General features: G+C 41.9%; 1 protein-coding gene across 4 annotated transcripts in view; it reads left to right on the top strand.

Moving 5' to 3' along the window:
* Window positions 1–26,523, top strand: part of ANKRD45 (ankyrin repeat domain 45) — a 502,291-nt gene that overhangs the window by 335,726 nt on the left and 140,042 nt on the right. For all 4 annotated transcript variants that reach the window (XM_078642319.1, XM_078642293.1, XM_078642311.1 and 1 more), the window contains one exon: window positions 16,947–17,041. In XM_078642319.1, coding sequence (XP_078498445.1) covers window positions 16,947–17,041 — 95 coding nt within the window. The remainder of the gene's footprint in view (window positions 1–16,946; window positions 17,042–26,523) is intronic.

The raw sequence follows: 26,523 nt of genomic DNA, 5'->3' as shown, positions 1-26,523 counted from the left end.
TGGGAAGGTGGTACACTGGTACCGCTACATCGATGACTTGTTCATCGTGTGGCAGGGGACCGGGACACGGCAGACAAGTACATCGAATCTCTCAATAATAACAGCTACAATGTGCACCTGTCTGGGACAATTAGTGGGGTGGCAGCCAACTACTTGGACCTACGGGTATACGTTGAGAATGGCCATGTCCACACCTCGCTGTACCGTAAGGAGACAGCGGGGAATTCTATCCTTTTCGCCAAAAGTGGACATCCACCAAAACTCATCAAGAGGAATAGCACCCAAGATCGGGAATTTGAGGCGGCTGCCTCAGACTGCCTGGCCCGCTTTTGCCTAAGAGGGTATGATGAACCACTATTGCAGAACACACTGAGGAGAGGTAAGAGGATACCCAGGGAGGGCATGCTCAAAAAGAAACAAGGTGGGAAAAACACTAATGAAAAGGGTATATTTAGGATGATAACACCTTACTCCACGGGGGCCGGCAACCTCAAAGCAATGATGCGCAAGAATTGGCACATCTTGCTAACTGATGAGGTGCTGAGAGAAGATCTGCCACCACATCCGTTAGTGACCTTTAGTAAGGCTAGATCTCTGGGAGATATGTTGGTGCATAGTCATTTGGAAGCTCCTACTATCCAGCCCAATACCCTAAAGGAAATGAGTGGGTTCTTTCCCTGTGGAAAGTGCAAGGCGTGTGCCAACAGCCGGAGGGTGCTTCACTATGATATCCCGAATGCAGGCAGAACCAATAAGATCCTCAAATTCATTCGTTTATGCTGTGTGCTGTCTAATGTGCCCATGTGGCTTACGCTACATCGGTAGTTCTATCAACCAACTTAAGCTAAGAGTGCTCGAGCATCTTAGGGCAATAGACAGAGTAGACCCCTCCTACCCAGTAGCCCGGCACTTTGCGGAACACCATAACAAAGATAGAAACAAATTACGTTTCTTCAGGCTAGATCATGTTCCATACAATCCACGGGGTGGGGACAGATTGAGAAGGCTGCGACGCCTTGAATCAAGGTATATCATTGACTTGTCCACTAAGCACCCGAAAGGTATGAATAGCGGGAAGGATATTGCAGTTCACCTTGGTAAATAATAATAATCTCCATCTACTGTACCAGATAAGGATGACTGCTTATATTATCTGGCTCTGCTCCTACTGCTAATGGCCATGAACATAACTGTATATCTTAGTTTAGGACTATGTTCCGAAGCTGTGATCCGCAGATATTATGCTGATGTCTTGATTAAGTCCTATTTCGATTTATCTGATTGAACCGTTGCATTGATTATGAATTATTTCTCAGGAATTGTCTATGAAATTCTCATTATGAAATCTTCTCTTATTTTCTTGATTAAGTATTCTAGTTTTTTCCTTTCCCAGTGGCAGGGGCTTGGCTGTTTTTGCTTTACGGTGGTTATTTTATCCTCTGCAATTGCCTGCTTATATTTATACAATCATGTACTGCAGTCGATTAATGTCATATGAAATGTGCTGAATATCTCTGCATAATTCCGAGCATGTGAATGCGTGTTTATATATTTTTAGCACGGCACGCCTCTGTAAAGGGACATATGCCGATCCACGGCTTTATGATATGTATTTGTATATTATATTGTTTAAATGCCCATCTTTCTTGTGAGAATACCGATTCCCGGTAGTATTCCACATTGGTTCCCAATTTAGGAACCCGTTCCAAGATGGCACCCATTTTGGTGTTTGTTGGGCTGGTCCCTTATTGATGTCTACCCTTGCAACAACACTTTATTTAACTGGAATTGTGTGTTGTTGGTCAGAAACACTGACGAAGGCTAACGCCGAAACGTTTGTTTGTTGCTGAAATAAACCGCTGCTGTCTGCCGCCACCGGAGTGCTATTTTCCTTTCCCGATGTGGGAGGATTTTGAGCGTAATATATATATATATATATATATATATATATATATATATATATAAAAATGTTCCTGATTCACCACTGCTCGGCGACCACAAACCCAGGTGCGGACCTCATAGCCAAATCCTGTCGTTGCAGCGAACAAGTTCAGAAAAACGAGAAGTCCTCAAATGGATTGCAGAGTAAATAGAATTTATTTAGAACCAAATCAAAGGACTAGTGTCCATCCCAGACGCGTTTCACTCCTCTAGGGAGCTTGATCACTTGAAACGCCCAGAATGGTTTGCAAATATATAGTAAACATAAAAGTGGGACAAATTAGGATCGTACACGCCCTCGACGTGTGAACAATAAAAATAAATAAGAGACTAAAGTGCAAAGCGTATTTTTCATATAACGCAATGGTGAAAACAATATCACAATTTACAATTAAAAGCCAGAGTCTGTACATAATCCAATACATTTTTAGTATATTTTTAGTTAAAGACAAGTGTCCAAATGAAAGAGAATTACTAGAAAAATAGCACAGTGTTTCTGTATATATCTACAGGCTAGGCATATGTTCAAAAAAGCGAAAAAAGCAATATTGTAAGTAAGAGCCATAAAGTATTGGTCTAATTTTGTTTCGCCAAATGAACAGTGAATTCTTGACAAGTGTCATGAAAATATAAGCCAAAAAGAATGAACTTGGACAAGTAAATTCTCCATCAAGATCATCTAGTGGTAAAGTGCTTAAGTAAACTCTCTACAATGTTTGTACAGACCTAATAAATTCATTTTAATTAATTGCGATTCAAAGTTTTAAAAAAAAAGGGGTGCACAAAGGTGTAAAGCAAATTAAAAAGCATCTTTTACATGATTCAACCCACAAAAGAAAATATGTACAGTTTATAGCCGATTGAGCCAAAAAAGAGAGCCTATCACAGTGTATCTAATATATATTCTCTGCTAATTCCAATCATATCGGAAAAATGTAATGATGTTATATACAATAGATTAATTCAAATATAGCAGGAGAATCCAAAAAACACCAAAATAGATATAACCTGAAAGAGACTAAGCAAAAATTCATATTCATAAAAAGTTATTCAAATCTTCTGTTAAATTCAAACCATTTGGGGCCTTAATATCTAAAGCTAGGATAAAGTGTGATTCTTTTTGCCTAAGCAGTTTTTCACGGTCCCCACCCCGTCCGGGCTGGGGTACTGAACATAAAACTGTGTATATATATATATATATATATATATATCAGAAAACCACGAATGGCGTTCTTCTGCCGCTTCCACAGCGGGCGCTCGACAGGGTCGCCAAACCTTTAAATGTTCGAATCCTGGCGTTATCCTTATACACAAAGACACCAGAGTCGAGGCCCTTATCAAGTATTCAGTGCTTGGGTTTATTTGGCAAAAACAAATAGCCCCTACGTGTTTCGAGGTAAGCCTACCTCTTGCTCACGGGTGGAGTACAAATGAAAACGCCATTCTTTTAAAGTGAAACCGGTACATTCAGTCATGTACCACGTGTGACAAACATAAAAGACACACTATAGGGCAACAATGTTTCTGTTCGTGTATGTATCGTTTCTGTATTATTTCCAGCATGTAAACAAAATATACATAAACAGTGAGTAAATGCATGCACATTGCTGGTGATTACTATCAAGTGAGTTATCAAAACAATTATCATTCCAACTCCATAGGTTTATAGGCATATCAGCGTAAATCAAATTTAAATTCAATCTTGCCCAAGTGGGCTTATGCCGTCAGATACAAAGTTCATGTTGTGGAACACAAAATCACAGTTTCGCCCCAGTGGGCATGAAGTCCAATACCTGTAACAAGAAACAATAAAGTTTGAGCGTGCGTGTCCTAAAAAATTGTGCTAATACCAGTGCATGTTAAAATCCTACTACTTTAAAAGTTGCAGTGTTAAACAGAGATGCATCAACAAATTACTAATATATAAATCAAGATCGCACATCATCGAAGAACACATGAGTTATTCGAATTATTCATAAAGATGGACAGCTAATTCTTCCCCAAGATTATGACCAACGGGTTGGATGGTATTGTATTTAATTATATACTTGGACTCCAATTTCCTGAGATCAAGCCATCGATTGCCTCCTCTTAGTTTGCTCGCCACACAGTCCAACACCGTACATTGTAACAAATTAGGGTTTTGGTTATGTACTGCGGCAAAGTGTCTCGCCACAGGATATTGGTGGTTAAGATTTTTTATGGCCCTAAAATGTTCCAGGACTCGCAGTTTTGCTTGTTTGGTGGTGCAACCAATGTAAAATTTGTCGCATGGGCAATATAACGCATATATAGCGTATTCGGTGGTGCAACGTAAGTGTTTGGTGATTTTATGTGCCTCCTGTTCTTGAGAGATTTTTAATGATTTACAATTTTTGCTGTTTTTACACGCTTTACATCTTTTACATGGAAAAAATCCCTGTATTGCGTTGGGTTTCGGACATTGTCTAATTAATGTTGTACTTAGAGTGTCCCTCAATGATTTGGCTTTTTTGTATGTTACTGAGGGCGTATCGTGTATAACCTCACGTAAATCTGTATCCAACTTGAGAACATCCCAAAATTTGTGCAGACTACGTCTCACCTCCCATGACTGGCAGTCATAATTGGTTATAAAGCGAATTTTGTCATCTTTCAGACGTTGTTTTGGGATCAGGAGGTCCCCCCTGACACTCTGAGCAACTCTATTTTCAGCCTGTTTTATGATTTTCTTGGAGTATCCCCTTTCCAAAAATCTTTTTTTCATTATTTCCTTTTCTCTCTCGTAATTATCAGCTGTACTGCAGTTACGCTTGGCCCTGATTAGTTCTCCAAGCGGTATACTGCGTATAAGTGTAGTTGGATGGCAACTATCAGCGTGTAGCAGACTATTCCCCGCAGTTTTTTTACGAAATAAGGAGCTTGTAAGAACCCCCTCCTTTACTACCAGGTTAACATCCAAAAATTCAAGTTGTGTTTGACTCATTTGACAAGTGAATTGTAAATTGAGACTATTGTTGTTAATAATTGTCTCAAATTCCTTGGCTTGACTCTGAGTGCCCTGCCAGACACAGAAAATGTCATCAATGTACCGTATCCAAAGGACGGCGTGGGTACTGAAGTGGGAGATGTTCTTCACCACCAGCTCCTCCCACCAACCCAGGTACAACCCTGCGAAACTGGGGGCGAAGCAAGTACCCATCGCCGTCCCACGGATCTGCCTGTACATATTTTTATCAAATATGAAAAAGTTATTGGTAAGGCATATTTGCATCATCTCAAGTAGCATATTGGTGTGTACCAAATGGGAGATGGAGCGATTCTTGAGAAAGTATTTACACGCCTCTATCCCCAGACTTTGTGGTATGCTGGTATATAGACTGATCACATCGAAACTGATCAACCAGTAATCAGGTCTCCAAGTGAAATTGTTAATTAATCTCAAAAAATCAGATGTGTCCCTCACATAAGACGGTAAAGCCTGTACTAAAGGCTGCAAAAAATGATCAATGTATCTGGAGGTGTTTTCCAGTAAACTGCTTACCGAGGAGACTATTGGTCTCCCAGGTGGTTTTTGACTGTCTTTATGTAACTTAGGCAATAAGTATAATGCTGGTATAAGGGGATATTTACACAGAAGATATTTATACTCTTCATCTTCAATTGTGCCTATTTCTTTCCATTCCAACAATTTATCAAAATACATTTGCTTCATGCTTTCATATTCATGTTTGGTAGCTATGACATAGTTATCATGATCACTCAATTGCCTAAGTCCCTCCTTAAGATACATGTCAATTGGCCAAATGACCATGTTTCCCCCTTTGTCACTATTCTTGATGACCACGTCCGCCCAACCTTCCATATCTTTCAAAGCAAGAGACTGTTTCCTACTGAGGTTCATGTTAAGTTTAGGTCTCCGTTTATCAATTTTGCGCATTTCTTCCAGCATACCCTGTTCAAAACTATCAATGTAATTGTTCACAATATGGGGTACAAAAACTGACTTGGGTTTAAATCCGCTCATGCTAGACAAGTCAACTCTTTCTGATTCAACCAAGTTAAGCAATGGATCAGTATTTATATTGTCACAACCTGCTAGTTCTTGAAAAGTCTGCAATGTTTCTGCATCATTTAAAGTCAACATGCTAGGTTTATCTTCAATGTGATCTTTTTTTAAACGTATTTTGCTCGCAAACCATTTTTTTAACTTGAGTTTACGGGTAAACTTAAATAAGTCAATGCACGCGTTAGTAAAATTAAATCTCGCTGTAGGGCAAAAGGATAGACCACGTGATAATACCTCCAATTGGTCAGGTGTTAAAGTACGCTTAGATAAATTTACCACAGTTTTTGCCATCATTTCTTCGCAGATTTGCCTCGTGTGCGCATTCCCACCGGACTGGCCACATTTTTCGCGATTCCTCCTCCACTGGCCTTGCTTCCTCCTCTGCCGCCTCTTCCACGATTTCTTGGGGGCGTGCCCATTTGTCGACCTTTTGCTAATAGGGCAAATTCTTTTAAAATTCGGTCTTTTGGTTGGACCGATTCTGATACCTCAGAGATATCACTTTCTCCAGATTCGCTCTCCATTTCTATTGGTGCAACTTCATCATCAATCTCTGCGGTTGCATCCAACCCAACAGTTTTTTTTGGGGCCTGTTTAGTTTTGGGATTCGTTTTAGTGGAGTCTCTAAGGGCATCAAAGCGTTTCGCAAAGGTCAGAATTTGTCCCTTCTTGTAGTCGACCTCATCTCGGTGGAATTTCACTTTAAAAGAATGGCGTTTTCATTTGTACTCTACCCGTGAGCAAGAGGTAGGCTTACCTCGAAACGCGTAGGGGCTATTTGTTTTTGCCAAATAAACCCAAGCACTGAATACTTGATAAGGGCCTCGACTCTGGTGTCTTTGTGTATAAGGATAACGCCAGGATTCGAACATTTAAAGGTTTGGCGACCCTGTCGAGCGCCCGCTGTGGAAGCGGCAGAAGAACGCCATTCGTGGTTTTCTGATTTAAAAGTGAAACGATTCTGCCCGCCGGAACGAGATTGCCGAAAAATCTGAGGTACGTTCATCGCTGAGGTTAAAGCGGTAATCAACTTTAAGACCGCAGCTTGTGGACTATTGTATACGGAGCTGAGAAGATTTACGTTTTTGACTCTGTAACTCCACCCCAGCAGTAACGTGATCGAAAATACCTCTTAAAGCCGAAAGTTGAATCGGCGGCTTTGCGTTGGGCGAAACAGCAGTTTTTCAGTGCTCACAGCGACACGCCGGGGGGCACGCTGTAAGGGTTATAATGGCTGATGTCAGAAATAGCAGGAGAAGGGAAGCAGCTGACAAATTATTCACCCATGCTGGGACCAGCTATGAGGACAAAGTAAGTGAAAACGCACCACCAAATAAAACTGTGGACGAATTGAAAAAATTATGGGACATGCTGTGGAAGGCTTTAAAGCGTGAGCAATCTAAGTGGTGGGAAGCGGCTGCCCTCACCAAATACCTGGAGTGTAATCGGATACCAAGGGGCGTACGCACATTTATCATACCTACCTTCCAAAAACCGGACCCAGAACTGATCAGCGAGTGGATGGAAAATAACAATACTTGCTCCACTAACATGTTGAAAATATTGATTAAACATGCAGAGAAAGAGTGTGCTAAACTTGGCGAAGAAATTGAAGCACTAATAGGCAAATTAAAGGAGAAACTATCTGAAGAGGATTTTTCAATGGAAATGGGTAAAATTAACAAACGTTTGGAAAAAATTGAACAGGAAATAAAAGAGAAAAACAAAGAAAATTCCCCCGAGACGAGGTCGACTACAAGAAGGGACAAATTCTGACCTTTGCGAAACGCTTTGATGCCCTTAGAGACTCTACTAAAACGAATCCCAAAACGAAACAGGCCCCAAAAAAAACTGTGGGGTTGGATGCAACCGCAGAGATTGATGATGAAGTTGCACCAATAGAAATGGAGAGCGAATCTGGAGAAAGTGATATCTCTGAGGTATCAGAATCGGTCCAACCAAAAGACCGAATTTTAAACGAATTTGCCCTATTAGCAAAAGGTCGACAAATGGGCACGCCCCCAAGAAATCGTGGAAGGGGCGGCAGAGGAGGAAGCAAGGCCAGTGGAGGTGGAATCGCGAAAAATGTGGCCAGTCCGGTGGGAATGCGCACACGAGGCAAATCTGCGAAGAAATGATGGCAAAAACTGTGGTAAATTTATCTAAGCGTACTTTAACACCTGACCAATTGGAGGTATTATCACGTGGTCTATCCTTTTGCCCTACAGCGAGATTTAATTTTACTAACGCGCGCATTGACTTATTTAAGTTTACCCGTAAACTCAAGTTAAAAAATGGTTTGCGAGCAAAATACGTTAAAAAAAGTTCACATTGAAGATAAACCTAGCATGTTGACTTTAAATTATGCAGAAACATTGAAGACTTTTCAAGAACTAGCAGGTTGTGACAATATAAATACTGATCCATTGCTTAACTTGGTTGAATCAGAAAGAGTTGACTTGTCTAGCATGAGCGGATTTAAACCCAAGTCAGTTTTTGTACCCAATATTGAGAACAATTACATTGATAGTTTTGAACAGGGTATGCTGGAAGAAATGCGCAAAATTGATAAACGGAGACCTAAACTTAACATGAACCTCAGTAGGAAACAGTCTCTTGCTTTGAAAGATATGGAAGGTTGGGCGGACGTGGTCATCAAGAATAGTGACAAAGGGGGAAACGTGGTCATTTGGCCAATTGACATGTATCTTAAGGAGGGACTTAGGCAATTGAGTGATCATGATAACTATGTCATAGCTACCAAACATGAATATGAAAGCATGAAGCAAATGTATTTTGATAAATTGTTGGAATGGAAAGAAATAGGCACAATTGAAGATGAAGAGTATAAATATCTTCTGTGTAAATATCCCCTTATACCAGCATTATACTTATTGCCTAAGTTACATAAAGACAGTCAAAAACCACCTGGGAGACCAATAGTCTCCTCGGTAAGCAGTTTACTGGAAAACACCTCCAGATACATTGATCATTTTTTGCAGCCTTTAGTACAGGCTTTACCGTCTTATGTGAGGGACACATCTGATTTTTTGAGATTAATTAACAATTTCACTTGGAGACCTGATTACTGGTTGATCAGTTTCGATGTGATCAGTCTATATACCAGCATACCACAAAGTCTGGGGATAGAGGCGTGTAAATACTTTCTCAAGAATCGCTCCATCTCCCATTTGGTACACACCAATATGCTACTTGAGATGATGCAAATATGCCTTACCAATAACTTTTTCATATTTGATAAAAATATGTACAGGCAGATCCGTGGGACGGCGATGGGTACTTGCTTCGCCCCCAGTTTCGCAGGGTTGTACCTGGGTTGGTGGGAGGAGCTGGTGGTGAAGAACATCTCCCACTTCAGTACCCACGCCGTCCTTTGGATACGGTACATTGATGACATTTTCTGTGTCTGGCAGGGCACTCAGAGTCAAGCCAAGGAATTTGAGACAATTATTAACAACAATAGTCTCAATTTACAATTCACTTGTCAAATGAGTCAAACACAACTTGAATTTTTGGATGTTAACCTGGTAGTAAAGGAGGGGGTTCTTACAAGCTCCTTATTTCGTAAAAATACTGCGGGGAATAGTCTCCTACACGCTGATAGTTGCCATCCAACTACACTTATACGCAGTATACCGCTTGGAGAACTAATCAGGGCCAAGCGTAACTGCAGTACAGCTGATAATTACGAGAGAGAAAAGGAAATAATGAAAAAAAGATTTTTGGAAAGGGGATACGCCAAGAAAATCATAAAACAGGCTGAAAATAGAGTTGCTCAGAGTGTCAGGGGGGACCTCCTGATCCCAAAACAACGTCTGAAAGATGACAAAATTCGCTTTATAACCAATTATGACTGCCAGTCATGGGAGGTGAGACGTAGTCTGCACAAATTTTGGGATGTTCTCAAGTTGGATACAGATTTACGTGAGGTTATACACGATACACCCTAAGTAACATACAAAAAAGCCAAATCATTGAGGGACACTCTAAGTACAACATTAATTAGACAATGTCCGAAATCCAACGCAATACAGGGATTTTTTCCATGTAAAAGATGTAAAGCGTGTAAAAACAGCAAAAATTGTAAATCATTAAAAATCTCTCAAGAACAGGAGGCACATAAAATCACCAAACACTTAAGTTGCACCACCGAATACGCTATATATGCGTTATATTGCCCATGCGACAAATTTTACATTGGTTGCACCACCAAACAAGCAAAACTGCGAGTCCTGGAACATCTTAGGGCCATAAAAAATCTTAACCACCAATATCCTGTGGCGAGACACTTTGCCGCAGTACATAACCAAAACCCTAATTTGTTACAATTTACGGTGTTGGACTGTGTGGCGAGCAAAGAAAGAGGAGGCAATCGATGGCTTGATCTCAGGAAATTGGAGTCCAAGTATATAATTAAATACAATACCATCCAACCCATTGGTCATAATCTTGGGGAAGAATTAGCTGTCCATCTTTATGAATAATTCGAATAACTCATGTGTTCTGCGATGATGTGCGATCTTGATTTATATATTAGTAATTTGTTGATGCATCTCTGTTTAACACTGCAACTTTTAAAGTAGTAGTATTTTAACATGCACTGGTATTAGCACAATTTTTAAGGACACGCAGGCTCAAACTTTATTGTTTCTTGTTACAGGTATTGGACTTCATGCCCACTGGGGCAAAACTGTGAATTTGTGTTCCACAACATGAACTTTGTATCTGACGGCATAAGCCCACTTGGGCAAGATTGAATTTAAATTTGATTTACGCTGATATGCCTATAAACCTATGGAGTTGGAATGATAATTGTTTTGATAACTCACTTGATAGTAATCACCAGCAATGTGCATGCATTTACTCACTGTTTATGTATATTTTGTTTACATGCTGGAAATAATGCAGAAACGATACATGCACGAACAGAAACATTGTTGCCCTAAAGTGTGTCTTTTATGTTTGTCACACGTGGTACATGACTGAATGTACCGGTTTCACTTTAAAAGAATGGCGTTTTCATTTGTACTCCACCCGTGAGCAAGAGGTAGGCTTACCTCGAAACGTGTAGGGGCTATTTGTTTTTGCCAAATAAACCCAAGCACTGAATACTTGATAAGGGCCTCGACTCTGGTGTCTTTGTGTCTAAGGATAACGCCAGGATTCGAACATATATATATATATATATATATATATATATATATATATATATATATATAAACATCCGGAATATTCAGTTTCCTAGCCCAGTTGGTTTCGGTTTTCTCTAGATCGTTTGAGGCGATATTAAGTAGTGTACCATAGATGTGCTTTATCCTGTTACTCCTCTCAGCAATGGTTTCTATTACTGATATTTTCTCCAGAGACATAGCTGGTCGACCGGTGGCAAAAAATTATCTGATCTGCAGATATTTAAAATAATGCTTTCCAGACAACCCGTTGCCTTGCTGCAGTGCGGAGAAGGGGCATAGTTGACCTGATTTATATAAGCCCCCTACAGTGACTAGGCCTGCATGTTCCTACTGTCTTCCCATTTTGTCATGAAAGAGGGGCGGAAAGAGAGAGGATCGCCACAAGGGGGTATACTGGCATCATTTTGGAATTGCCATGGTTTTAGGTACTTTATTCCAGATTTCCCAAGCGCTGTAGACCACCTTAAATCGAACTTTCTGATAGTAGCTTTGCTCGACCTGCCGCAGCAGCAGCCCCCGGCCCCTGCTTCTCTCCCTATCGCGAGCTCATATGTTGATGGGATTCTGACATATCTCTCATCTTCTGTCCCTTGGTTAATGTCCACACAAAATAAAATAGACATCTGGTGTAAGGGTACTGCCCAGTCATAGAATGTGATGTCAGCCCGCCACATCCTTGTGGGAGGGTCAGGTATTTTAAGGAGCGTCTCATAATATTAAATGACAGGCAACAAGTGTTCTAGGGAGAATACCATAGTTTTAGGTATTTATGAGCATGGTCACCACTTTACAGTTATTCAGGCTAAAGTAAAAAGAGGCGAGACAAGTGACAAATTCCACACTGTAGCATATTTTGAAAATTGTATTGCTTCTCTTCATCTCTATATATGTTTTATTCTCCTACGAGTAAACAGAGGTTTTAACCACTTTTCTGGTGCTTTCAGTGGAGTCAATACAATGGTCTTTAAGGGATTGTCCTCTGAGACTAATGCCTTGATAACAAGTGGGCCGAAGAATTCTGATACATACACAAGCACCTTTTTGCATTATAATCAACATTTTGACTACTATAGTCATTACAACACCTCTACAATTTTCTCAATGTTGAATTTTGGAACTTTGAAAGCATGCACCAACTCCACGTGTAGTTACAAATTTCCAGAGGAAAACGTGAAATAAATTGTATTTACCACACCTTGTAAATACTTCACCCTGCTGTGTCCATATTTACATGGTGCAGTAAATGCCTCATCCACTACCAGTCCATGTGGAATCAGGGCTGATTGCTGACTCAGAAACCTTAACTCCCCCCTCACAAGCAGAAGCTCCGGCCATGAAACTTAAAATACTGGGGACGAAATTAAGGAACCTTGAGGCCCAGCCAGCTACTCTTACTGTATCCCTGCAACTAGTATGTGAGCCCCTTCAGTAAAGAACTCAGCAGTGCCACCATAGAACTGTTATGTGACACGTTTAACTCCATTTTAGAGAACAGGCTTCATCCCATGTATGCCGGTTTGGAGTCCACAGAAAATTACTTGTCTTTGTTAGGGATGGTTGGAACTGATGTGGCGCCCCACTCTTTAATCACACCAAAATCAGCATCTATTTCAGGGTCAGCCCAAACATCCTCGCCCTAGAGTGTGGATACCCAGAGAAGGAATCAGGAGGTCATTCTACTGATAGCACTTAGCCCCATGGCCTGCAGTCTACTCAGCAATCAGAGGCCACGGGAGATCCCATGACATCCATGTGAATCAGGATTATGAATATAAGTTGCAGGGGCCTGAGATCCCCTTTGATTGCCACTTACCTCCAGCGGTGTACCCTCATGTTATCGTATTGGCAAACGTTCCACGGTTGGCCCCTCAAGCAGCGGAAACAACTGGCCAATTGATAAATAAGGTAATTCACTGGCTCATAGAAACATTCAAATAAATGCTCAATTTTTTAACAAGACTTTGTGCATAGGATTGGTTTGGTAGGGCCTTTGAAGGAGGAATTCAGTGGCGATTGTAGTATTGTTAATTTGAGACACCCACAAATTGCGGATGGTCTAGTTCAACGATCATATTCAGGGAAAATTCGACCAGGTCCTGTGAAGCTATTGCCCCTAGGATTTGTTTTACAGAATGCAGAACCAGTTCTGATGGAGCAGCCACTAAGTCCCCATCGTCCTCTCCCTCTCCCTGAGGCTTTCCATCTTCCCACTGTCAGTCATTACTCTATACTCTCGGATTTGTCCGAGAATGACTGACTGATAGGGCATATGACCTATCCTACTGATAATCCATCTACGTTATCATACCAAGAAGTTTGCTCTGTTTTTCCAGCACTAATGTCTCAGAGTTGAAAGCCTCTTCTGTTGTGAGTGTATCAGAGTCCCAGTGGTGACCTGAACTCTATAAGATACCTACTTTACTGTCACCTACGGACCGTAGTCCGTGTAACGTAGTTGTAGTAAGCTCTAAGCTGTATCTGGATAATTAGGTGTATTACATTGGTTGAAGACTACATTTGATTGTTCAGTTTCCCCAGGCCCCACCCACAGTGGGTTGACTCAAGACTTCCATCTTAGGTGATCACATCATTTCAACTAGGTCATCATTCATTTAAATTACAATAATTGTTCAACAGTAGCTAACGTCAACTATCGCTTACTTTTTGATTTTATTGAAGAGCTTGATAACAAGCACTCTTACCTGGGTAGAGGGTTCAGTTTGGTGCTTGCAGGGGACTTGAATGCCAAGCTTGGTGATTTGTCTACTCCAACAGTATTTAACACAGTTAGTGTTGAGTGATAATTATCACAACAAGGATCCTAGGGGTAATAAGCTGTAGTCTTATTTACTGAATTATGATTTATCCAGTGTGTTAGAGCTGGCAGCATCATCCCACAATACTGTTGCTACTTACATTGACAGGGGCTGTGCCTCCGCTATAGATTATATCTCTGTTTCCAGGAATTTATTAAACCTAATCGTTGAGGGTGTTATTCATTCGAGTGCCTACAGTGACCATAACTCGCATGTCATCACTTTAGTAAACCTTCACGGAGAACCCAAGAAAGGGATGGGGGATTGTTTTAAAATCTCAGTTAAAGATAATGGGTCAAGATTGGTGTGAAGAACAGCCAATATGAGGGATATTTTGAGTAAGCTACTCACAGGTCACCAGGCCTTGGTTAATTGTTGTATTTCAACAGACTCCAGTTCCTCCCTAGTTTGAGGCCTTTGTACTACTGGGAAATAATATCAGGGCCTTGCTAATGAAGCCCCAGGAAATCCCCAGTACAAAACAGCCTTCCTGGTTCGACAGTATATGCAGAAGTGCAAATAAGCAGCTAAAAATGCCCTGAATACAGTCCTTAGGGATAGATTTGTAATTGCTATATTTATAAGGTATTTTAAGCCAGGCCTCCAAAAAAGGATGTTGGACTTGCAAATAGATGTCTGGGAAAAACTGGTTTGTTCCTGCAAGTTAACAAACACCCAAATGATTTGGACAAAAGCTAACTCAAACACTTTACAACACTACAATGAAAGGTCTGGACGCGTGTATAGGCCACGACCATTGGTTAGCTCATTTAAGATCGATCTATTGCTTCTCAGCAAAATATAGTGATGCCCCTAGCCTGGTTTAGACTCAGTTCCGTCTCAATATAGACATCTCACTGGAAGAGGTGACGGAGGCAATCAACGAAAAACCCATCCAAAAAACCTCCAAGCCCAGCTGGGGTGCCTATGTATTATACAAAAAGAATACCAAGCTGTGGGCCTGCTTCTTACTTACAGCAAAAACGCAGCCTGTAAATCTGGTTCCCGCAGTCCTAGCAATTGGATATTATAGTCCCAATTTTTATTTTATTTTTAAAAGGGAATTGTCAGGACCCCCATTATTATAGTCTTATTTCCTTACTAGATTCTACAGTGTAAGTGATTGCTGGGATATTTTTGACAGGCTCATGCTCTGGACCGCTGAAACCAGTATTCTATCTGAAGTACAGTATGGGTTCCAGACAGGTCTGGGGATGATGGAACAGTGCCTTATTTACATATGCTGATATGCAAATATACCGTTGCTAAACGTTGTGCCATACATCTAGCCTTCATGGATCTCTAATACGCCTTTGATAGTGTTAATAGATCAAAGCTGTGGGTTATCTTGGAATCTATGGGGCTTGAAGGGGGTCTGGTGGACTATTTGTGGGCCCTTCATTATGATATTTCCGCCTCAGTAAGATATATATGTTGACAGTGAGGAAGTTGGTTTGGGCTGGGAAGTGGTACGGTGCTGCGTCTTCAAACAAATCCTTTTCTTATTGTAAATCAATGGGTTGGACGCTATTCTTGGCGGCGAAGGGACGGGACATGCCAGTTATTAGGAGTAAACTTGACCTGTGTTACTACACGTGGATGATACGATCCTTCTCTTAAAAACTCCAAATGGCCTTTAAATGTTGTTGGATGTCTATGTAGCTTTCATAAGCTACTTGAATTTAGAAACCAATCTTTATTATGGCTTGAGGTCCAAAGACTCATCAAGAGGATTTACGAGTTTCCCTATCTTGGAGTAACTTTTGACTAATTGCATTCCTGGGCTCATATCTCTTTAAGGAGACAGTGCTTTTCACAATCGTTTTTTAATTTTTTTTTTAATTTGGTATCTAATAAAAGTAGAAGTCCAATTGTCCTTGTTTTGGAAGTTTACAAAAGGAAATGCATCCCAATTTAAACTTATGGTGCAGAAATATGGGGGAACAAAGAATTTTGTAGCCTTAAGGCAGAGGAAAATGGGGTATGTAGGCTATTTTCCGGCCTCCCTATGAGTAGCCCTAATAACGCTGTACACCAGGAGCTTGGTCTAGAATACGATGAGGACAAGATTAATTTAGCTCCTTTCCTGCTATGGTCCTCAATCTGGTGTGATGCCCTCGCCCTGTTCAATAAAGATGTAATTCTTGATTGCCTTTCATGTGACCCGGGCAACCAGATACATCAAGCTAACTTGTTCCACACTTGGTAGACCATCCATTTTCTACACGCCACTAGAGTTAAGAAAGGCCGCCAGGGGATGGCTTTCAAAGCATTCTTCAATTTAAGACAGTGTAAAAGGGAAAGGGTGGAGCTGTTAAAACCCTCCAGGCAAGATTATGTCTTCTCAGGCCTGGAGCCTTATCTGGACCTTGTGACAGATTTATGGGAAAGGATGCTTTTGACAAGATTTTGTTTGGGGTCGAGTCGATACCAGCTTTGCTTCTGACTGGGCAAGTATGGCATTGCTGCTATAGATACCTGCCCTTATGATTAATCTTCCCCCCCCCCCCAGAGTATGCTACATTTTATTTCATGAAATAGGCTACACAACATAGATTTTTCTTTTTCTTTTTTAGCACTGGGTGGAGTTATAGTTTTGCAATGCTCTTAGGAATTTCAACTTTGACTCAATATCGATGCTCTGTTGCCAAGTGCAATGGTTTTATGTTTTTTAATTATTAGTAATATTGTGTATTTTCCTTTAACTGAGCTTGTTAGAATCGCTTGTCTTTTCATATCGATGCTAGCTTGCCTGTTATGCAAGCTTTGTCTGATTTTTTGCTGTTGACATGATTATGGTTTTGTAATTATTACTAATGACTGATTAGAGAATGACTATCTTGCTATCTTGTGGACAATCAAAATGTGACAAGACCTGAGAGACATGTTCATGAACTTATACTCAAAATTATTTTCTTTTTTATCTAGAAGCTAAGCAGAACCTGAAGTTGTACATCACTCAAATTCAGCAAACTATTACAGATTCGGAAAAGGGGCACGCAAAACTTAACAAAGGAGACAAGGTATTTTTGGAAGGATGTTGGCCAGGTCTTTGTTCCCTGAAGATAGAAGTAAAGAGCAGGGGTAGATTGACCATCATACTTGTTTATGAAAAGCTAGAATCAGAGACTCACTCTGGAAACTGTAGAGGGCATGATGCTTAGGGAACTGGTCTAAGGCTGTATTTAGTAATTTAATCAATTTTACGGATAAAATTATGGACACCAAGCAGTGGTGTTAAATATAATTAAAGTCGAAGAGTGAGGCTTCTCAAAAGTGAGAACCTTGAGTATCTCATAATATTACTATACAGAGATGTAGTTATTCCTATCTTTTTTAAATTTTAACAGAACAAGCCAAATGCATCTCGGATTGTTTGAGCCAATAGGATTTACAGCAGTCTTGACTATATTGAACTAACCCTTATATTCCAAATCCCACCCCACAAAAAGAGAGAAATCCTGCAAGACTGCACAGGATTGTGCATTTTGCACAAGCCCGTGATGGTACCTAACGCTAGCCACTTCACATTGGCCAAGCCCGGTAGGGGGAACCAATCATGGCTGGCGGGGCGGAGCTTAGAGCAGTACACAGCAAATTAATGCCGGCTGCAGTGCGGGAGCGATTAATATAGGTATTGCTGCTGCTAAAGACTTACTCTACTTATTTTTAATACTTTGCACTGTTGAATTAGATTTTGTGTGTTATTTGGGAATCTTTATTGTTCCACTTTGCATTTTGCACAGGCCTTTGTCATTACCTGACGCTAGCCACTTCACATTGGCCAAGCCCAGTAGGAGGAAACAATCATGGCTGGTAGGGCGGAGCTTAGAGCAGTACATGGCCATTTAATGCCGGTTCCAGTGCGGGAACGCAGCAGATGCACGAAGCGGATGCGCCAAAGACAAGCCCATCTGTGCCCGTCCTCGGCTGTCTGGGGCTAGTCATTATGCCCAATTTTTCACCTACTCCTCACTCGAATTGACACATTGTTACCCTAACAACTACTCTCTCAACCCCACTACTCTATCCCGATTAGCGGGGATTTTAAACATTAGGGATCATATCCCTGAACCTAATTTACAGTGTTCTATTGAAGACAACATCCCTAAGCAGGCTAACCACAGGATGACTCAATTAACAATCATCTATCTGAACACATGGTCAATGGTGAAACATCAATTAGAAATATTTCAATCACTAGACTGCAAAACCGGACGTACTCCTACTAACAGAAACCTAGATTTCCCCTGAGCCCAAGCCAGACATCCTTGCAGCACTCCCAAGTAACCATTATATTCTTCAGACTAGTCGGGCTACAGGAAAAAGTAGGCAGAGGAGTTGCTGCCATAATCCCATCGGGTTCTGAAGTTTACCACCCTCACCGCCATAGATATTATTTCAGTAGAGAGATTAGTCATCAAACTTGACCCTTCCCTCACCCCTCTGATTTGTGTACTGATCTACAGCCCCGCACCACATGCCTCACTTCCCCAACTTATTGGGGGAACAAATATCCCACTTAGTAATCAACCATGCTAAAATGGTACTTATTGGAGACTTTAACTATTGGGCCTTCTATGAGATGGGTGGCCCAAGCTCATTAGAAATAACTGACCTACTAAATTAGTTGAATTGCGACCAGCATGCTACATCCCCCACTCATATAAAAGGACATACCCTTGATCTAGTTTGGATCTCTAACCTCATTGTGTCTACCCTGACGGTCTACCTTTGCGCTTGGTCCGATCATTTTCTAACAAAACATACCCTTAGCAATCTGACCATTTCCAAACCCCCAGCTAGGGCTATGAACTGGACTTGCACTAAAATCAATGCCTTCAGAACTCTTTAGCGTCCACCATGCCTATGAAATATTCCAATATCAATCTAAACAAAAGAAATATCAGAATATGGGTGGCAGATGCCAGCAGCATCCATGCTCCCCTTAGGAAAGGGAAAACGGCCAGGCACCACAACTCTCAGAGATGGTTCACAGAAGCCCTAAAACCTAACAAATTAGCCCTGTACTGCACTGAACGCATCTGGCGAAGAAAAGATTCTCCAGATAAAAAAGATATCTATCAGGCCCAACTTAAGCATTATAGAAATCCTATACTACTTACCAAGGTTACTTACTTCTCTAGCAAGATTCTGAACTCACCAAACAAATCTAAAGACATTTTTGCGATTGTTTCTGAGTTATCCAAACCTGACAGAGTAACAGTAAAATTACCTCCAACTCAATCTTTCTGTAACACGCTAAATTCTTTTTTCAGTGACAAAATTATTGCCTTTAAAGCCAATATACTCGCTAATGCCCTCCCTGGTAATCAATCAGTTGCTCTCAGGAATCCTCATTTCCTGACTGAGCTTCCCATAATCAGTAAAGAACTTTTTTTCAATTTGTTGACTAAAGTCGAATCCAGCTCTCCTCTTTTTTGTTTAAATCTTTTTTATTGAATTTTTTTCATTTTAATCATACAACATGAAAAATGCATAGATACCATGTATAGTTACTTTCAAGTGCTGCGATATCCAGTACAGTACGGTATAAACAAATGAGTTATTCAACAGAATACTGAGAGAAGACTCGTGATAGAGTCTGTATAGAGGGCGTATCAATGCCCGAGAGTCTTACCATTGACCAATCCTTAGGCATTTCAGACATGGTATATCCTAGGCCAAACTGTGGACATAGGGTACAACAAAATGAGGACAACATAATCAAAGGAGGGGTAAGGGAGTCGCTTGAGACCTGCTGCCGTATGTGGTATAACAGAGTGGACCAGCTCTATCAGGTCCCAATGACAGTGACATTATGAACCGGGGCCATACATCTCTGGAAGGTGGCACTACTCTACCCATGTGCCCATGGAGGGTGAGCGCTGGGTGTCAGGCCTGGATACAGTCTCGAAGCTCTCCAGTGTTAGTAACTATGTGCTGTAAGTTCAACACCAAAGTATCCCTTTGAGACGCTAGGGGCAACTTACGGTTACCAAGTAGGTCCTCTCTGCGCAGAGCTATTTCCTCCGTCCTAGCCCAGTTAAGTAGGGACTGGTGCCAGGCTAATGTGTGAGGTGCCAGAGGGGATTTCCATTGCTTGGTGATCAAGCGTTTTGCCACTCCTAGGCCCAGATCGAGAAAACAGGTGGTATCCCTGTGTTTCTTATTCCTGCTGAATAGGTGCAGTATATGCACCTCCTACCTGGCTGGGACAGCGCGAGATGTGCAAGTTGCCATTGTGGTTGCCACGCTACTCCAATATTCCTCTATGACAGGGCAGTGCCACAACATATGGAGGATGTCCGCATCTAGCTGACGGTATGAGGGCAGGACGCATCTGGGCTGAGGAAGTACTTACTGATTTGAGCTGGGGTGAAAAATCCAGCTCTCCTCTTGGTAGCTGTCCCCCTCATATTCTGAAGGAAGCATTTCCTGCATTCTCTGATCCTGCTCTTTCTTTACTAAATGATTCATTAACACAGGGCTCTCCTTCGAGAGCCTTTAAAGAGGCAATAGTAGTTCCACTAATTGAGAAAACCCACTTGTCCTCACCAACTATCGCCCCCATCTCATTGCTTCCCTTCCTGGCCAAGGTGTTGGAAGCCCACATTGCTAACTGCCTCTGTTCCTCTGTTGAGCAATCTCAATTCCTCGATGCATCAGGCCGGCTTTCGTCCTTCATATTCAACTAATGCAGCAGTTCTGATTGTGCTGGACAAAATGAGGAAGAAGGCTGACAAGGGAACTACACAGGCACTGGTGCTCCTTGATCTATCCGCAGCTTTTGACTCGGTTGACCATGAACCTTTGGTGGGTCGTGTCAGGCCGCTGTGTTCAGGGATCAGATCTTGAATGGTATTAGTCCTTCTTGGATGGATGCTCCCAATTGGTTTAACTCTCTAAAAGATAGGTCTCCCAAAGGTAAACTGACCTGCGGCATGCCACAGGGCTCATCTCTGTCCCTGCACTTGTTCCATTTATACATTCTTCCACTGGTACAGTCCCTGAGGAAAATGAATGTGTGCACCTTCAACTATGCCGATGATATGCAATAAATTTTTACAATTGATAATGCTCCTGACTTAATCTTGAATTTTCAAAGAACCATGCTGTTTATCCGTAATTGGATGAACCGAAATCATTTAAAACTGACTCCAGACAAGACAGAACTTGTCTTAGTCGGTGGCTCTCATAACCCATGGAAATCTAATTTTTGGCCCTCTGTTTTGGGTACTCCCCCCATACCCTCTACCTCAGTGAAGAGTCTCAGAGTTACGATCAACAACAATCTTTCTATGAAGCCTCAGATTGGGTCTGTAGTATCCACCTGTTTCTTCCAGCTCCGGAAGCTGTGGAAGATTAGCAGATTCCTTACCTCTGAAGCTCTCGTTCAGTTTGTTCTCTCACAAGTCATTTCCCACATTGACTATGCAAACTCTCTCTACTTCTGCCTCCCGGAATATCCAACAAAAAGATTGCAACTGGTACAGAACCAGGCGGTCAGACTCATTTACCAATTGCCTAGATGGGGCAATATCACTCGCTTAATGAGGAAACTGCACTGACTACCAGTAAAACAATGTAGTGCATTCAAGATTGGGTGTCTCATCTTTAAATCCTTGCATGGCACCTGCATCTCTACTCGTACCAAGAGGTATATCCCTGCTCGGAATTTGAGATTATCCCACCTCAACCTCCTTGTTATCCCCACTTTTAAAAAGAAGAAGTTATGCAGAGCTAAGTTCTCTGTTCTGGCCCCTCGTTTTGGGATTTCACTCCCTTCGAATATCAGATTTTCCTCATGCAATCTTCAATTCAGAAAACTCTTAAAAACATGTCTGTTCTCCCAAGCATATGATTGAATCAGCTAGCTGCATGCTATTCCCTACATTCAGCACCATAAAAACGGTTTAGTGTATGTGCGCTTAACAAGTAATTTTAATATAACATAACAACATTAATAAGTCGTGGAGATATGCACCTATACATGAGCCTATCTAATAGACTCTCCATCTCCTCCTTAAGAAACCTACTCCTCCTCAGACCTTCTAAAGGTACCCATTACTGTCCATTGTGGGGGCAGTGCACCAGTCCCGCATCCCTTGAAGAAGATTTTCACCAGGGAGCCTCATTGTCCTTCGAAAACAGGGTGAGTGCCTTCCATGGCAACTTCTACATGACAGCCTGTCCCTTAGTCTCTGGTACCATTGATAGACTGTGGGAGAATAAGAACTCTTCCAGTAGAAAGCAATAGTTTATTTGCCCGCCAAGCACTGTAAAGCTGTGTACCATCCATGTTTTAGCTAGTGTGTACTATCAGGTCTTACGCCTAAAACAAATGACTTTGGATTAAACGGGATGGGGAATCCAAGAACCTCTTTCAAGGCGTCAGCAGTCTGAGTTAAAAAATGTATAAGGGTTAGGACATCCCCACTAGACATGTACTGTGTCTCTAATTGAGCCAGAGTTTCTTCAGCAGGGGCTGATTGCTCTGGTATACATTGGAAAGAAGACTAGATCACAGCAGTGTTCTAGATACAGCACGCTCAGCGGTGCACTAGGCTTCCATGTACACAATTTCTGCCAATTTAACAAAACCACAAAGCAATAAATAATATTTTGCAATGCAAACTGTAGTTTATTAGGTTGGGTTTAGAATTAATGTCCTATTCACAAATGTTACATCACATTTGCTGACGATGAAAATACAGCGTCTTTAACAAAAGGCGAATTTCCATCAATGTTGCTCCAAAATCCCAATGTATTTCGGGTGGAAATCACCCTTCCTCAGGAGTAACTACAAGTTAAGGAAAATTATTGATTACATTAAATCCCTCCATAGGTTCAACAAAATTGGCAGACAGAGAAAAGAGAAACGAAAATATGACACATCTCATGTTTCAACATGAACAAGAAAACCCGCACCTTGAGGGTGCCTCCTTGGTGCACTGGTGACATAGATTTATGCAAAATAGTATCCCAACATCAAACATGATGACTTGAGTCTTTTGGTTTGAATATGTAAAATGTACTAATGTTACGTGGAAACCGAATGTGCTGGTAACTGTTTGTGTATATGAAGAAGAACTGGTATAACAAAACAGCTGGTGGAGAAAACAGCAAATTCCAGCATGCACTTGTGATAGTATTAAAAATTGGCCAAACACAGAGACAACTGGTGTGGGGGTTAGGCCCCGGATCGCCATCGCTAAACTGTCGCTCCCGTGGTACGACGGTGGAATTGCTTTGCCTGATATCCGTCGCTATTATTGGGCGTCTCAATTGGGGGCAATAAATCATTGCATGTATGGCCCTTGGCCGAATCCGGCCTTCGAGATGGACAAATGGTTGTTGCCGGGGGGTGACTATAATAGAGCCCTCTACTCGAGACTCACCCCTCGAAACGTAACGGGCCCCACTAGGACGGCTGTCCAGGTGTGGAGACATGCTTCCATGGCGCTTGGGTGGACTGATAAATTAACTCGTGCCACTCCACTGTATGCATCCGATAGACTTGGCTCTCTCTGGCAGTCGAAGGGGTTTGATAGGTGGGACTTGATAGGTATCAGCAGGATTGATGATATTCGGACTAAGGGGAGAATGAAGACGTTTGAGGAATTGAAAACTGAATACGCTCTGAGCGATCGCGAATTTTTTCGCTATGCGCAGGTCCGCCACGCGGTGCTCTCGGTCTTCCCTTCGGGTGTGGAGATTCCGGAGTCGTCCCCGCTTGAGGACAGGGTACTGGACGGACATGTTCCGGATAGTACGATTTCGCTTATTTATAAAAAGTTGATCAACTCCAGGTCTGATCTCCTGCTTCGCCTTAGAGAGGTCTGGATTGGTGATGGGCTGGAGCTGGATGATGAGGACTGGCAGGCGGCGATCTCCTCCCCTAAAGAGGTGGCCATCCAGGCGCGCCTTAGATTTGTGCAACTTAAAATCCTACATAGAGTGTATGTGACTGGTCCCCGTTTGGTGCACATGGGCTTTTCTGTGGATGGTTTGTGTCGGCGTGGATGCGGTCTCCTGGGCACCTTTTTCCATATCATTTGGGAGTGCCCTGAGGTAGTGCGATTCTGGACCCGTGTGCACGAGGTGATGAGTGAGGTTACGGGGGTGCTATCGATGCCGGAAGCTAGGAGATGCTTGCTGAATGTATGGGAACCGAACGACTACTCCGTTTCGCAGCTTCGATGGGTGACCTTGGGCAATATGATCGCTAAAAGAGACATTGCGCAACTGTGGGGCGCTCAGGGACCACCCGGGATTCGGAAATGGAAACAAAACATGGACTGGTGCATGTTCAGGGAAAAAACTGTGTATATTTCTCGAAAATGGGGGAAGATATGGACTCAGTGGAACACTTACCGTGGCGATATATGTTCCCCCCCTCTCCCTGACCCAGATGTTGCACCTACATCCCCGTAACCCGAGGGTTCCTCCACTTACTACTGTATATTGGATACATTTTGTTCCTTCTGCCCCCCCCCTCATGCGAGATTCTTTCTTGATAGAACATACGCTCATTGGTTGACCTTCCCGCTCTCACACCATGTAATGCAACGTTGTTTATATTGCTGTCTTTTCTTTCTCTTTTTCCTTGCAAATTATTTGTGTTTGTATTTATAAAATTAATAAAAAGTTAAAAAAAAAAAAATAAATTGGCCAAACGAGAAGTAAGACATGCTTCCACCACCAAGTGAAACTGACTGAGCGCAAATGATACCAGATACATAGCGGACCTTGATACAGATCGTGAATATAACTGATGCTATCCTGCACATAAACAATCATAGGCAATTTACAGTTTCTGTGTGTGCTACACAAGACAAAAAGCATTTCTCCTCGTTTCGCCTGTGTAAGACAAGGTTTTCCCTGGTCTTAATTTTGCACTGCCTCCTATTTACACTGCCCTTGTAAACAGAAGGCAGCGTCACATTCAATGGGTGTTGGGATGAAACGCCCATCACAATGCCCATTGCCTGCCCCTTACACTCTAAATACAGCGTGAAATGGGGCCTTATATACAAGGCAGCGTTAAGCTATGTTAAGGCGAAGCACCTATCGCCATCACAATGTCACTAAAAGTGACGCTGCGGTTGCAATAGGGGCTTGTAAATATGCCCCTTAGTGCGACAATCAACATGCACAAGGAAGCAGCAAAAGGGAATGGTGAAACCATACCGTTAAAATGTCATAAAGGGGCGCAGTGCTCCAACATGTTAGTGTTGTGTAAGGCATCCAAGATAAGGTAACTACAAATCGGGAAAAACAACAAACATGCAGTGGTGAGGATCTCCAATACCGTAGTTATAAACACAGTGTACAAAAGGCTAAAGTTAATTACCTGTGGCAGATTATGCCAAGCTCACGATAACTACACAAAGGCAGCCAGTAATTCTGTGAGTCAAAAACCTGGAGGTGTTAACACTCACAAAGTAGCCAGACTCTGAGAATTACAAACAGGGCTGGCTTTAGGGCAGTGCGACTGGTGTTGTTGCACTGGGCGCTGACCTGGGGAGAGGGTTATGCTGTTTTTAGCAATAACTTATGATCGAAGAGATGAGGGGCACTTTTGCCTGATGGTAAGGAGAGAATCCGAAGAGGCAGTAATAGGGTGTGGGGGTGCCAAAAATGATTGCCGCACCGGGGCCCACCAGTGCTAAAGCTGACCCTGATTACAAAACGGTGTACTAACATGTTAAACTCACCGAGAACTTACTGAGATACTGGATGGGATCCCAGTAACCGAACACTGGAAACAGGCGCGTATTCACTGAAACTAACCGCAGGTGATATGAGCCACTAATTGGTGACACTGACACAAGCGCGTGACCGGCGTATGTGGAAACCAACAACAGACTACACGCACTAGAGAAAAGGTATGCCTGTGCCATGGATCATAAAGTATGCTCTGGTACGGTGGTACTTAGAGCATTTAAAATTGGTGTTAATAAATACAAAATGTGACTGCCTCGAAAAGAAACCACTCACCATTGTGAAGCATGTATATCCAGATGTGAAGCAGGACTAGCTCTGTTTACAATGTGATACTGTTGACAGTATGGTACTTCTATGGAGAAATCGCTTACACCATTCACATACCATTCAGAACAAATAAAGCTTGTCAGGGTGTGTGATTCCCGCAGGAAACATTATGATGACAAGAAACGATTAATTTAATAATAGAATATATAAAAAGAATGTAGAACAATTCGATCAAATATTGCAAAAGCACAGTGCATGTGTAGAAACATTCTGTATCAATAAATGTGTAAATGTTATAGCCACAGGTCATCATGCAATGAGAATCAATACACAATGTCAGTATTTACTACGGCATCATGTGGGTACAAATGTATTAACAATGGAATTTTAAGGGTGCTAAAGGTCACATGGTAAATATAAGCAAACAAGCGGAACGTGTCACAATTGTTGGGAAATGCATGTATTCAACTAACATCAATGTGTTAATGTTTACTGAGGGAAACTACTA

This window comes from Lissotriton helveticus, chromosome 1_1, assembly GCF_964261635.1.
Source record: "Lissotriton helveticus chromosome 1_1, aLisHel1.1, whole genome shotgun sequence".
Lineage (NCBI taxonomy): Eukaryota > Metazoa > Chordata > Amphibia > Caudata > Salamandridae > Lissotriton > Lissotriton helveticus.
Note: the sequence above shows the minus strand (reverse complement) of the source record. Positions and strands in the feature narration are given on the sequence as shown.